Source organism: Meleagris gallopavo, chromosome 12 (assembly GCF_000146605.3).
Source record: "Meleagris gallopavo isolate NT-WF06-2002-E0010 breed Aviagen turkey brand Nicholas breeding stock chromosome 12, Turkey_5.1, whole genome shotgun sequence".
NCBI classification, from domain to species: domain Eukaryota; kingdom Metazoa; phylum Chordata; class Aves; order Galliformes; family Phasianidae; genus Meleagris; species Meleagris gallopavo.
This window is the reverse complement of record NC_015022.2, coordinates 3,206,783-3,221,529: the sequence shown is the minus strand read 5'-3', so window position 1 is coordinate 3,221,529 and position 14,747 is coordinate 3,206,783. Positions and strand designations below refer to the sequence as shown.

The following is a 14,747-nucleotide window of genomic DNA, read 5'->3' as shown; positions in this document are numbered from 1 at the left end:
TAATATATACTTTTTAGCAATACTTCCATGCTGGAGGAAGTGGGCTGAAAAAGAACTTCCTGGAAAAGAGCCCAGACCTACACTCCCTGAAATACGCTCTTAGTCTTTACACACAAACTACTGATGCCTTGATAAAGAAATTCATAGACACGCAGAAGTCTCAAAGTAAGTGATTTTTAAGAAAAATGCAAACTTAAACTTTAAAATGTTCTAAATGACTGTTTGCTAATCACAGTTTCCAAACACCAGTATTTTAGAATTTATTGCCACAAATCTGCCCAGGTGATGTTATCCTACATCAATCACTAATTTCAAACAGTGGAGGTTTGATTACCATCTGTAGCTATCATCACATGATCAGTACATTAAGCAAAGACTGTCATTTGTTGTGTCTAGGTCCCATAGCTCTACATGACCACTGAATATCCAAGTTATTTACAGAAGCACTCCACGTGCAAACAAGGTTGCAAAGGACATGCAGAGTTATGTTATAATTGCATAAACAGAACAAATTCAAAGAGTACATTAGTATCTTGCAGAGCTGATTGCTATTAATTACTTACCTCAGGTAACTGCAAAAAAGCATGGCATAGCCCCTAAGGTTTCCTTTTTGAATTAAGAACAGGGGACTGTAAGTAAGTAATGGGGCCTTACTGTAGTACAACAATTCTGTATTACAGAACCCTCACTTCTCCCTCTAGAAGGCCGTCTATGGCTTCCAAAAGAATAGAAGGTTTCAGGAGGCTAACAGTACAGCATTATCCTCCCTAATTGTGTGCATGCGCATTTCAGAATATAGACTTAAAACCATTCTGCTGAGAACATCACATCATTTTTCATGCCTACATATCAAAGCTCAGTTCTGGCACCCTTGCAAAAGCCAGTCAAAACAGCAAAGGTGAAAGAATGCTGTATCAAGTTCACTATGAAATCTGAATGTCAGCAACATAGAAGCTCCTGTTTTCTGCTCTGGAAATTTGGTGTAGTGCACCCTAAAAATTGAAACATACACATACCATTCATTAATGGTGTATTGCAGAAGAGGACTTAGATTTCAATAAGAGGAGAAGTGTTTAGGGTTATTCTTTTAGGCAAAGAGGCTTTCTTCCAAAAAGAAGCAATTATTTACCTTTTTCCTTATTGATGTATGTTTGTGTTTTCATACCTCTACAGTGCATACAGAAACTGATTTTATATGGATAACATGTTATATTCCAAACAAAACAGTTGTTACTTCATTTTAGGAACTGTAAAGTTTTGCAATTTTTAAAATGCAATGGACATCTTTTAAAACAGATTGCCATTTAGCAACTTCAACAAATAATGCAGTTTGATTATACAGACATCTACCCTGTTCCTACTCATTAGAACTGTAGAAGTTTTAATTGGATAGCTAAGCTGGAAATTGATTGCTTTCACCTCTGGCACACATTATGTCACATTATAAAAGGCAAGAAACACTTGCTTTGCTGCTGGCCTTGAAGATTAATTATAAAGAATGAGTTTCTGGACAACTCCTATATTAGGCTGAGGATCTTTGTTAATAATTCATATAAAGTTGTACTGCTATTTTCTCAGTTCTAGTATAAGGAATAGACTTTTTTCCCCTTTCAGAAATGATTAACAATAGGGATTTAGGCTGAATGTTATTAATTACTAGTATTTTTTGCTTTTTCTCTTCCATATTTTCATTGTAACAAAAGAAAATTATCCAGGTTGTAGCCATAAGGAGATATCCTTTATTATCTCTGAACAGCAAACATGAATTTTCTGATTTTCATCACGGTTTCTCTCTCAGATCTGTGTTCATTTCTCTACAGGTCTATATTTGCACACCAGTATTATTAGAGGCATAGCCACTGGGAATTAAAGTTAAGGAAAAGCAACTCAAAGCTTTTCATCATCTTTTAACATCTCATTTAGAGGAACTAACAAACATATCTATAACAACTTCCAGTCTCACAACTGTAGCTGTATCATTACCATGCAGTTACAATGAGCCTCTGTGCAAATTAGAAACTGACGTTGTATATAAAATTAAAATGGTAGAGAGAAAAAGTTCAGCTGGTTCATCAAAATTGTCATGCAGAAGTTCTACGGGAACAGTGCAAGAGTGGATTTGCAATTTACCTGTAAGAACTCATGCGCATATCTGAGGTGAAAGACATATTCTACCATCTATTCATTTGCATACTATCAATCCACCTTTTAAATATATTAACGCATTGCAAGATATGATGCAAGAGATACATTTTAACTAGATTTTAACTTCATTGATTAGATTATCTACTATCATTCACAGTATAGCCAATGATTCTTTCCTGAAGCATTTCTTGCAGTCAGATCCTGCTATATGCCACCCAGGATTAGATGGCTAGAGAAAATTGACGATAAGAGCTCTACTATCATATCAATATATAAGAGTCATCTATTTTTCTAGTTCCTGCTGAACCAGCCTTTATGAGCTCCAGCGCCATGCCCAATGTGTTAAGTGTTGCCTTCTCTCTTCACATACAGCTTTGTTTCAACTTAACTTAAATATGACCTCTCTACAAGGAAACACACTCACTGGTCATCTACCAACTACAAAACAAAAATATATAAGTAGCTCCAGAAATAACAATAGTGCAGCATCCACTAGTATTACTCTATGACATCTCATTCCAGGGAGGCACCCATTACAATGAAAATAACGCCTCTACCCACAATGGTTATGTTAGAAAGGCACAACTGTCATGTGAGAATAGCTGTTTGAGAAGTGTTTCTTCTTTAAAAATCCATGGCTGCTTTTACATCTGATTTCAATATGTTAATAAATCATTTTCAAAATAACATCCAACCACTCAATAATTTATGTGCACTGATCACACTCTGTGCTCTCTCAGTATTTACCGTACACTAACCTATAAATGAATAAAAATCAGGCTTACCTTTAACCACAGAATTTTTTTCTCCACTTCCCATGATGAAGCTGCACAATTCTCAGGGAAAAAAAGGCATTCAATCAGTATGAGAAGCAGAAATTAGATTTTACTCCTACAAAGGGTAAGACCTGTATTAAATTTGTATGCTCTGGTACCTGATACTACCTTCTTGTATGTGCAGGGTTTTTAAATTCAGTAGGAGCATTCAAATAAGCCAACCAATAAGCATGCTTTTGCACCAATTCTGAACAAGGAAGACTGCTTGATCTATAATTTTGATTCCAACTCTTTGCATCTACACATTCCTAAAGAGCTTCCTGGAAACGAAGTTGTTCCTATGGGCAATACTAATAAAAACATTCCTAATTTGCAGAATAAACACCCAGTGATAATTGTAGTTATTTATGCGTTTTTCATGTACTTCACCAAATAACTATACTGTTACTAATCCATGCTTTAAAAGCAAACTATCAAGAAAGTGAGACAAATAAGTTAACTCTCACAATCTTAACCTGATGGATTTTCCCTTTCAAAGTGCTTCCATAGCCTCAAGAGCATACTCAAAACTAGACAATTCTGAGCACAAAGCAGCAGCTGCTTTTTAAATAACTAATGATATCTCAGTATATTTATTTTATATATATTCACTATTTTTATGGGATTATTGTGATAAATATCATGAATTCAATCCTCACTCAATGTTGCGAAAACAAGTCTGTAACTACACTATGAAAATGAAAGATGAAAGTGTTTTCTGAAACAACTTTTTTAGATGTACAGATACCAAGATGGCATATCTTTAACATGATATTCATAAGATGTCAGATGCCATCTTATGAAACATCTGTCTTTCTTCATAGCATAGGGGGAGAGAGAGATTTCTCTTCTCTAACTACATCTGTGCTGCTGTCTCACACCTGCCACACGCTTTCAGATTTTGGAAATTAAATACTTCTGAGATTCTGATTATTATGAATTTTAACATAGGTATTAATCAGATAAGGAGGGAGATAATTACTTATGTTTGCCCCATAGTATAAACAAATTATTTAAGGAATTTTATTTCCAGAAAAATGAACAAAACCTACCAGCATTTAAACTACTTCAATCTCAACTCCCAAACGCAAGACTAGTAGAGAAGTTTTCTCTTTTGCAAATAAATTGTTGCTTGGTAGAAACCCTTTTACAGTTTAACATGCAACAAAATAGAAACTGTTAAAGAAATTTAGTTACACTTCTGAAACTCAGGTTCAATATCAACTAGAAAACGTCCAGGTAACTGCAGCATCAGACACCCCGTTGTAAGCACGTTCTCCCAGTACTAGTGTTAACACCGCCAAAAGCCATTTCCTGAAGCAGGTAGCTTTCAGGGTCTCTATCAAAAAGATAAAAGAATGTCTATACAGAACTAACGGACTTTGAAGACTTTATAGTAGTTTAGCGAAGAAATGTGCCTTTCAAGTCCTGAGTGATAGTATCTTACACACCATATGGTCACTGATACCTCCACTACGAGCATATAAGCACAGCCAAGTGTGTATCTTCAGCATCAGTACAAAAAGACACTCTCAAGTTCAGATCTCTGATTCTGCTTCCATTGGACTTTGATCTCCTGAGGATTATCATCTTTGGATTGGATACCTTAACATATTTCCTCCCCCCTCCTGATTCTTATAAACTCAGCTGTAGGGTAAAATTTCCTTATAAATTCAGACTACAACTCAGATATATATTTTATCACCTTTTGCCACCAAACATAATCAAATGTGCATATTATACCTGTGCCAAGCATTAATCAGTTCTAGAATTGCAGTACCAGTACACTGCCCAGCCTGAACTGCAAAATCCTGCTCAGATGCGAGACTTGGGAGTTCAGTGCTGTATGACTAAAACACACCGTAGTTGGCTGATAGCCACGTGGAAATCAGCAAGTCAGTACAGAGTAGCATGAAGGAAAGCCCCAAGGTTTCTATACAAGAAGAAGACATATATATACAAAAGACAGCTTACCATTACTATACATTAGCTATCTTAATTTTGTAAACTACAGTCTGTGCCATGAATGTTTACATCTGATTAGCATCACATCTAATAATGCTTGGATGAATCCAGTCCTAATAAGCCACATAACAAGACCTCACCTCAAATATTCTGGTGTCCTGAATTTGATCCCGTTACTTACCAGCAATTTCTCCAAAGTAAATGCTAGAGTTGTAGGTGCCAGCATCTAAAACAGGTACATATCAGAAATATCCATTATATTATAATTTTTATGCATATACAGCAGATTAATTTTATAAGCCTCAAAAGGGAATGCTAGCATTATTGTAAATGTTTCGTAAAGATGAAAGACTGCAATATGTTTTTTAGCTTGACTTTAAAGAGTTTGTACTGCTTAAGGAGAAAATCAATACTCATTTTGCAACACAGAGCTCATACTACATTCCCCACTTGAGTGTTTAAATGGCTGCAGAAAAAGGTAGTCTTTCACATCAGTTGAAAAATGAAAAAAAAAAAGCATTCAAAAAGTATCAATGTTTTGTTAATAATGTATAACAAAGTCATCAGCTATATGTCATCACTTTAAAAAAGGATGTTTTAATGTTATCAGTGCACTGCAGAATACACATAGAGACCTATAAAGAGGCTACGCCTGCCTCTGTGCAGCACTACTTAAGACATACAGATACATCTGGATGTTGCTAAGTGAACTTCCCAAATAAAAGCCGGTTCATTCATGTTTTGTCACTGATCAAACTCACAGAGGCCTAAATAAAACACAGGGACATAACAGGGGTATACGGTTTCCAGCCCTCTCATCATGCATTCAGAGGGATGGTCTATACTAGGCAGAGATGAAGCAGCTTCAGCTGCTGGTTCCAGCCTGGCGCTCAAATGAGTATCTTATGCTTAAACCTATAATAGTATTTAGTATTTTAGTATAGCTTTGGTATTATTTTCCTCAGAATTCTTCATATAACATCACGTGACATTACAAAATATCAAACAATATCATGTATTTAATAGCATGGCTTCAAACAGTTGGGAAATGTAGAAACGCTGCAGAATCTTCTGTCAACCTTAATACCTTCACACAAAATAATCCTTAGGATAAATTATTTATGTCTTCTAATCAAATACAGACCTCCTAAATCCTTTCAATCCTTTCGTGGAAGCCTGTTTAAAGAATGGCTGCTTAAAGTCAGTCATTGCATAAATAAGAATTCTCCCCATAAGTGATCAATTAGAGATAGTTTGTAAAAAACAGCTTAAATTCAACCAAAGCATGTTTTATAGTTAGCGTGGTTATCATTACCAATTCATGTGTGACGAAGAATGCAGCCCTGGACAGGGCTATCACAGTAAAATGTACGTGTCCTTAAGTTACCTGAAAAGCCTCTCCCAGACTGTGCAACAACAGCTAAAAGCTTTCTGCCCTTCCTGCAAACCGTCAGCCCAGTAGCTACTCAGACCTTATTAAGCAGCGTTTGCTGCTCACAGCCAAGTGCTGTATGTGGTTTAATAGCACATACATAACAGCACTTCATCTCACATTCAGTAGCATAGATGAAATCTTTCTCCTCTTCCATTTGTGCACTGAGAGCACGAGTAAAAGGGGACAATAAGCGTTCTCTCACCAGTCCCATGCTTTCTTGCATTAGGAGTAAGCCATCTTCCTCCACAGTACTAGGAGAAAAAAAACATGTTCACCGATTGCCTTCTCCCTCTCTAAATACATAGGAAAAAAATCTTCCAGCTTCCTACATCCAGAGAATTCATCTTTAATTTACTCTTCGCATTACATAAAAAAATTTTAAAACAGGCACTCCAGATTTTCCTCCAAATTACTCAGCCTTAGGATTCCATGAAAAATAAAACAATAGAATGACTATTCAAGTAGAATACGTCATCTAAGAAGTTAGGAGAACAACCCCAGCAAAATATAATGGCTGCTCCAAAAGTAATGCATCGCTGTGTTCTTTGCATCTGTTGTAGTTCACATGGAAATGAATAGGAGGCATTACTTTTAGAGATCTACATGCACATAGTTTTTGGCATTAATCAGAAGATGCCCAGTGTATGTCTAAATTAATATGTTGGTTTCACAGCTTATGTAATTTCTGTAGCATCACGCTCTGAGGAACCCTGAAGATATGTCCAATTTTTTCCTTACACCTTACACAGTAAATGAGGTGAAAACCTTGGTATGGTATTTCATTAAATAGCTGGATTTATGCTGAATTTAGGCCTGTTAGGCAAATGGGGTAGGATAGGGTTACCACAGGGTAATGCTGCTAGTTCAGCTGTTTTATTGCCTGACTCCCAGTGCTTAGTGAGCTTTTCTGTCTCAGGTACTAAAAACATATCATGCATGATGATTAGCTTGTAGCTAGTTGTTTTTCCTTTAAACTAGATTTCTAATCCTCAGAGAGATAAAATCTTAAAAACCAGAGTAAAATAAATAAATAAATTTATGATGGTTCACATGTATTTAAGACCTTTTAGTATATCTTTAAAGACTATTTCAGAGCCTAGCTTATTATCTTTGACTATTTTGAAGCCAAGGCACTACAAAATTCACCACTTTCACCAACTTTTGTGACTAGACGGGAGAAGGAAAATGTCAAGAAGCCACAAAACTCCAGGAGTTTTTAAAAGAGCATCTAGCTCCAAAACTACTAAAACAAAGCCCACAGACCAAAGGAGGCATTATAGACAGAGGAAGGCTTATCAAATAAAGTTAAAGGAAAGCTGAAAATGTCAGTAAGAAAGGATCACCTCTCACTTGGGATGCAAGATTGGGAAATCAGAGAGCCAGGATGCTCACAGGTAGAGAAGCAAGTTATAGCCTGAATAATTCAAAGTTGAATACAGATCCATGTCAACTGGTTGAAGACAAGTAACAAACACCTGCATGGTAATGCAAAATGAGAGACAACTGTGAAATTTCGGATGAACAGAAGAGAAAAAGAGTTTTTGTCAAATCCCATCTTAATTTGGGCACAAAAATAAGGTCACAAGTGTTTAGTACATGAGTTTCTGCTTTAGTTGCAGTAAACATAAATGTTTACTGCTCTCTTTCCTCCTTACGTTCTGTCAGATTTTCCCTAGCAGAGTCCACAAGTTCCCATTTTTCCAAAGGCACCTGCTAAGGACTAGATGACAGAATTAGTTGCCCGCTGAAGAGCAACCATTTTCCTGCAGGAAGTGCACTTCTCTCCATTACAGCCTTTTGTTGCAATGGAACGACTGCAGTCTAAATGAACATAGGTGATCATTTTAAAACCAACCAATAAGAGGATGTTGTCTTTTACTTCATTTATATTAGGAAGCAAATAAAGTCTAAAGCACAGTTTAGAGCTAGAGCAGAAGCAGATAAGCAATCATAATGTTTTCCAACATAAAATAGAATTATTTGTATATTTGTTAAGTCTGCAGTGAGTTAAAGTACAGTACTAAAGGAAGAAAACTGCAATCATCCTCTGTGGTACAGGGCTAGATTTTTTTACTGTTAAATTGATCTCAAATGTAGTAGGAGGAAAGGACTTTTCTTTAGTGCAATCAGAATCATTAATTGCTGCTGTGACTAAGGCTGGTAGCAAGGAAAAAATGCAAAACAGCAGACAGATCTGAGACTTCAAAATGAAGTTTCAGAGTTCCTCCATGTCAACAAAAACTGATATAAGCAAATAATGAATGTTCTGGAATTGTACTTTCAGTTTGTTCAGCAGATCAGTGAGAGCAAACAAATGCAAAATGGATGTGCTGGTAAACTGAAGGAAAGCTCATATTCTATATTCCATCAGAAGCTGCCTCTACAGCTGAGATGTTCTGCTGCACAAATTTTATAGGGTCATTTAATGTCAGCTGCTTTCAATATAAAACTGTATGACATTTCACACAGATTTCTTTATAACCATATCAAACAGTGCTGCACACAAGACTGATCCCACTGTATATTTGCAGTATCGCTTAGAGCACTGCTGTGAATTACAGACCACTAAAAAAAAGGAAGGAAAGGATCAATTAGAAGCTGTTTGCGAAGAAATACTTTGCACAGTTTAAAAAAAAAGAAGTTTTAAAAGCAAGGACTCATCTCTTAAATTCATAGATTTGATATTGGTAGCATCTAATGAATCTTACTAACAGTGTGCTCTCCATTATTAACACCACCCATAGGTTGCTGCACAGCCTACCTAATGAAAATGCTAATCATTTTCTTCCAAAGCATTCCTGATTTCTGCACAAAGGGTTTTGGTTTTTAAGCTAGAAGCTAAATAAACTAGTTGACAGTTGCTGATATTTTCAGTGATCCTTAGGATCACCCTGGCTCACCTTCCACTGCAGTCAGGGTAAATTGTTGTTAAACTCTGAATTGGAGAGAGTTTGGAAACATCTGTTATTCCTTCCCAGTATATTCAATTAATCCTACCCATGCAATGTTTCTATGCTTTAGTAGATGTTGCAAACTCATGGCTCTCTTCTACGCAGTTTGGCAGTAAAAGCTTTTTTAATCAGCAGGACAAAAGATTCCATCACACATAAAAAAGTCCACCACCCAAAAGGGAACTTGTTAATGTTGATATTGGTCCAGTGTGTAGCAATACCAAAACATGGAATTTCGCAACATGATGTAACAGGATAGATTAACATTCTAGAAGCGCCAGTCTGTACTCTCTCCAATTTCCTTTACAGTATCAGAAAGTAAAGGGTGTAACAAAGATACACAGAGGAGTCCTGAAATATTAGCAGTGATAGTCTGCCTTCTGAGTTTTAGATGTCAAAAGATGCATTTTCTTCATTTAATTCAATTTAAGAATTCAAAAAAAAATAAGGGAAGACACTGACAGTTTTCACATAGCTCTGCAGGTTGGATTGATTGTAGCTCTATCAGAAACATCACAGATACTGTGTATAATGAAAATGAAGTCTTTTGTAAGTCATGTCTTTTTAACAGAAAAAAATTTACAAAGCATTTTACACTTGAAACAATTTCTTTTAAACAATAAATAAAGCTTCAAGAAGCAGAAACTTCTATCAGTCCTATACTACTCAAAGATACAAGTTCCAACGATGCTGTGCAAGAAAAAAAAAAATCATCTCAGGATTACTTTATCTGGTTGATACTGGAATCATTTAGCAGCAACGTTTTTTTAGGTAACCCTGCAATTCAGTAGTAGCAGCCATGACCAGATTAAGACACTAGACTCTGCACTTTTGCTAAAACACTCAAATTCTGAAAGTTATTTTGTGACAATTCTGTGCAAAATTCACTTGAAAGCAGAAAAGCACGGAGCTGTATTCAAGGATTCTGAACAACTTAATTGAGCACTGGATTTCTTCACCTTGTTCTCTGAAGTAGTAACACTTGAGCTTGTTTAATTGACCTTGAAATATTCAACCACTATAGAGAATGCAATTACGGATTACACCAAAAGGATTCATCAATAGCAATGGAGAAATAGCTGTCTGAGCGTTTGCAGTAAGGGTCGTGAAAGAAAATATTTACAAAACCACAAACTTATGCATATCAGGATGCACACACACACCTAATGGCAACGAGAGCAGATGGCTTCTAACGAATAGTTTTTTCTTGTTTTACTGAAGCACTTCATAGAAACCTTCAACTGCTAGAGGCACTTCTGTGACAAAATCACTTATCAGTAACTAATTCCCATCTGAATGTGAAAGGCACATCAAATTCCTTACAAATATCATTCATCTTTCACGTTCTGTTTCTCTTGATATTCCAAATAAGCCAATCATGCTAACCTACCATTATTTTCAGGCCAAACCACTAATAATTCAGTGGGTGAGATATCTGTACAGGTGGATCTTTCTACACATCCTGGAACTGGTGAGCATAAAGTTACTGTAAAAGGTAAGTTTCAAATAGCTAATTTTAGAAGTAAAGCAATAACATCTAAAATTCCCAGGCATTAAATCCTAATTAAAACATACCAACAGTGAAATAATAAGAGATAAGTGTTACAGTACTTGTAAAGCTGTGAGTATGCTTCAAGTGATTAGGTTTGTACTTCTTCCTTGCTCAACATCAGCACAAGCTAAGTAGAACTGCCTATGCCTCCCAGCGTAGACAAAATCTGTTATACAAAGTTATATAGTAATAAATTCTAATTTACCAGATTACACTCCTGAATTACTTGTATATAATTTTCCAAAATGTACTTTTGAATTAGTTGTATATAGTTTAATGCTCCACAAGCTCTAGGAGAGGTGGGTGATAACTCACTGCATCAATATTTAAAGTGTTCCCTTTTTAACAAATAAAATTCTTTTGTTCTGCACAATACAAACTCCAAATCAAGCCAATTATCACTTAGATTAGTAAAAATTGATTTTTGAGTTACAGCAAATATAGCAGACAAGAGAGCTGTTGATGTAAATTATTCATAAAATTCGTTTGTATTAGCTGCTGCTATAACTGGAAATATACACATAAATATATATATAAGTGTTTGTGTAATTATACGTAACAGTCAGGAGTTGGCAGAGAACAGGTCCTCCTAAGCTTGCCAGGCAGAATCATAGAATATCCTGAGTTGGAAGGGACTCGGAAGGACCTTGAAGTCCAATTTCTGGCTTCACAAAGGACCACCCAAAATTCAAACATCATGTCTGAGAGCATTGTCCTAATACTCCTTGAACTCCATCAGCTTGGTGCCCTAAATGCCTGTTCTATGCTTGATCACTCTGTTCATGAAGAACCTTTTCCTAATACCAACTAATGACCTAATTCCTAATGACCCTTCCCTGATGCAGCTTCCTGCAGAAAAAAGCTCTCAGGTCACCTTTTGCTAGGTACACAGTCATACCGGATAATTAATTGAAGTCCTTCTAATGGAATTTTATTTTCCTTGTTTTTTTTCCCCCCTCTAGTTGTAGCAATTAATAATCTCAACTGGCAAACAACAGCTATGTTCCGGCCATTTGTGGAAGTCTGTGTATTAGGTCCTAACCTAAGTGACAAGAAAAGGAAACACGGAACTAAGACAAAAAGCAACACCTGGTCACCAAAATACAATGAGACTTTCCAATTGTAAGTTTTTTGGGTTTTTGTTTGTGTGTTAATCCATATTTCCTGCAAATTTTGTCCGAATTTCTTGCAATTTAACACAAAAATACAGCCTTACCCTTAAGGTTATATCACAGCCCATAGTACATAAGAATCACTTCAAATCTATTTATTCATGTAGAACAGTTATAAATTAAGACAAACGACAACCACTATGCTTTTAATCTTCTAAAAACTGCTTAAAACGTGCAATTCATTTCCACACGTAGGAATAAGTATTTGTGTTCCTAGGAAACGATTTGCCTAAGTAGTTATCTGGACTGATGTATTAATTCTTACAGCTAGGCCATTATCTCTATTGACATACCTAAATATTTAAAGCGTTGTGTATGTTTTCGTGAATGGTGTTATCTTTATTTAATGCCCAAAGCTCTAAATACCTGAAGTTTTAAATTTAGTATTTCCTCACAGTGCATCCCTTTAACCTGTCCATTCATCATCCCCTTATTTATTAACTGAAACTGATTCATTTTCCAAGCACCAAATTCCCACACACACAGTGGGGGGACAGAGCTCGCTTTCTTGTGTATGACCATGAAGCTGTTTTTTGAGGCCGGTTGCCAGTAATTTTATTTATCCCACTGCTTTATCTGTGACAGTAAGTGACCTATAAGGATACTGAGCAGCAAGCAGGCTGAGACTGCTTTTATGTGAACATAACAGGACAAGGTGAAGAAGAAAGCCCTAGGAAAAATGTAAGCAAAGCAGGCTCCATGTCCAAACTCTCCAGTCGAATATTTCTCACAACCTCTTCAGAACTGTTTCCCAGACTTCCTGGGAACCTCAGCTCCTTAGAGCTGCCTGGGAAGGATGAGGGGCATCAGCTGCAATCATACTCTATGATTCACACACAATTTTTTATTTTTTTTCCAGAAAAATGATATTAAATGCACTGAGATTACATTGCAAATGGAAGTAGCAACCTATGAAATGTAGAGAGAGAAAATGTTTCCTTTACTTTTTTGTAGCTATTAAAATCACACAAAATTTACAATGTTGAGTTTCATATACAACTGCATGAATAGAAGCAATTAAAAATTAGATTAAATGGAAATAGTTGCAAAAATCCAAATTACAGTTACAGTACAATTACAATTACAGTAAATTATGTACAGCCTTCTTCATTCTTATGAATAATACTGTCTCCTAAAAGCTAAACACACATTCACCTGTGTGAGAAGAACTGCATCTTCTTTCTGAAGCTTATGGCAGCGTTATTTTATAGATATGCTCAGATCTTTCCTATGATTACAGCTTAAATATTTCTTTCACATAAATCAAAACCTGAAATCCCATTTGAATGACTGCATTGCACAAGGATTAACACTGTCTATCAAATATCTTTTATTTACCTTAAATCAAACGATACTGTAAACCTGCTTTCTCAGAGCTACCCTGTCCTGTATTTGCTCACATGATTCAGAACACAGAGTAAAGGACGTGAAGAACTAAAATAAAATACTTGCTGATTTTTAGGAAACAAGCCCCCTTTGTAACTGCTCTTCTTCGTAAGAGACTGCAGTGACCTGCAAAATGAGCTCTGACTTCAGGCAGGATGAAGACATAAGCAGGCCATGATAGAATTCCCACTGCAGCAATTGCGTAACAGGGAAAACTCTCCCCAGTTTGCTTTGGTTTTTCAGTAGGTACAACTCTAATTAAACGTAACTAGCCTCTAAGCTCATGGGGATATCTGCTGTCTCACATGTGCTATATATAGCTTTCAGGCCAGTTTTTAATACAGCATAGAGGATCCCCAATAGCCTTGGAAGGGAATAAATTTTACTTTTAAAAATGAGCTTGCAGAGCTTCTTGTTTGGTTGGGGTTTTAAACTCTTCCATTAAACTTTAAAAACATCTCAGATCTACTGGATAAAAGATGCTAAAAGCGCATTCTTGCTGTCATTTCAAAATTACTGGGATAGTTTAAGTTTCTTTCATTCCCATCTAGGAGCTACAACACTAGCAGTAAGTAAATACAAAGTATGAGACCGATACATAAAACAGTTGTGATAAGTTGGCAGTTATTTAAATCAACTGACACCAAAGGAAATGCTTCCTATTAATTTCTCAGTGCAACGTCTGTTACCAATCATATCGATAGATATTAAACACAGAACTTCAAGCAAACAGTGCACATCCTCAAGCTAATTTGGACCTGACAAAACAAAAAGAAACAGAAGTTCAGCTCAGATGCGTTTTGTGAGCACAAAACTCACTTTGAGGAGACTGAAAAGACCAGGTGCCAACTCACAGCAGGGGGGGAGACAGCAAGGACAGAAGCAGCAGCAAACACTGCTGTAGGATTTCACATCGCAGGCATAGAATTTACACTCAGAAAATAGTACTTGACAGCAGAGAAACTACTTCTCCCTGGTTGCACAATTCAGAACTACTAAGCTGGGAAAAAAAATGAGCAAAATCTTTAAGTAAAAAAAATTTATTCCTACCTATGAAGAAGGTAACACCTAAACAGAAGCTATCTATGATTTAAGCATGCCTGTGTAAGTATTTGTATAGTTATGAGAGTTGAGGAAATAGTTGCACATTTGAGGTATTTTCTGGAGAAAGGTAACAGCAGTACAGATGCTGAAAGAACTGCTAAATTCCTTCCGTTTCTGTTCAGCCCTGTGGGAAAAAGGACTGCGTGATCAGCAGCACATGAGATATTCATGTGCAGAAGGTTCAAAACTAAATGATAATCTGTTAGTAAAAAAAAAAAAAAA

General features: G+C 36.2%; 1 protein-coding gene and 1 long non-coding RNA gene across 2 annotated transcripts in view; both read left to right on the top strand.

Annotated features, from left to right (window-relative positions):
- Nucleotides 1-13: 13 nt before the first annotated feature.
- Nucleotides 14-11,985, top strand: LOC104912811. Its single transcript, XR_002118797.1, has 3 exons — nt 14-165; nt 10,714-10,806; nt 11,826-11,985. It is a non-coding gene; the product is annotated as an uncharacterized LOC104912811 (long non-coding RNA).
- A 2,532-nt stretch (nt 11,986-14,517) lies between these two features.
- The window catches only part of LOC100547334 (protein unc-13 homolog C-like), a 47,448-nt gene continuing 47,218 nt past the window's right edge, over nt 14,518-14,747 (top strand). Inside the window, exon 1 of the mRNA XM_019619267.2 lies at nt 14,518-14,525. Within this exon, the coding sequence (XP_019474812.1) occupies nt 14,518-14,525 (8 nt within the window). The remainder of the gene's footprint in view (nt 14,526-14,747) is intronic.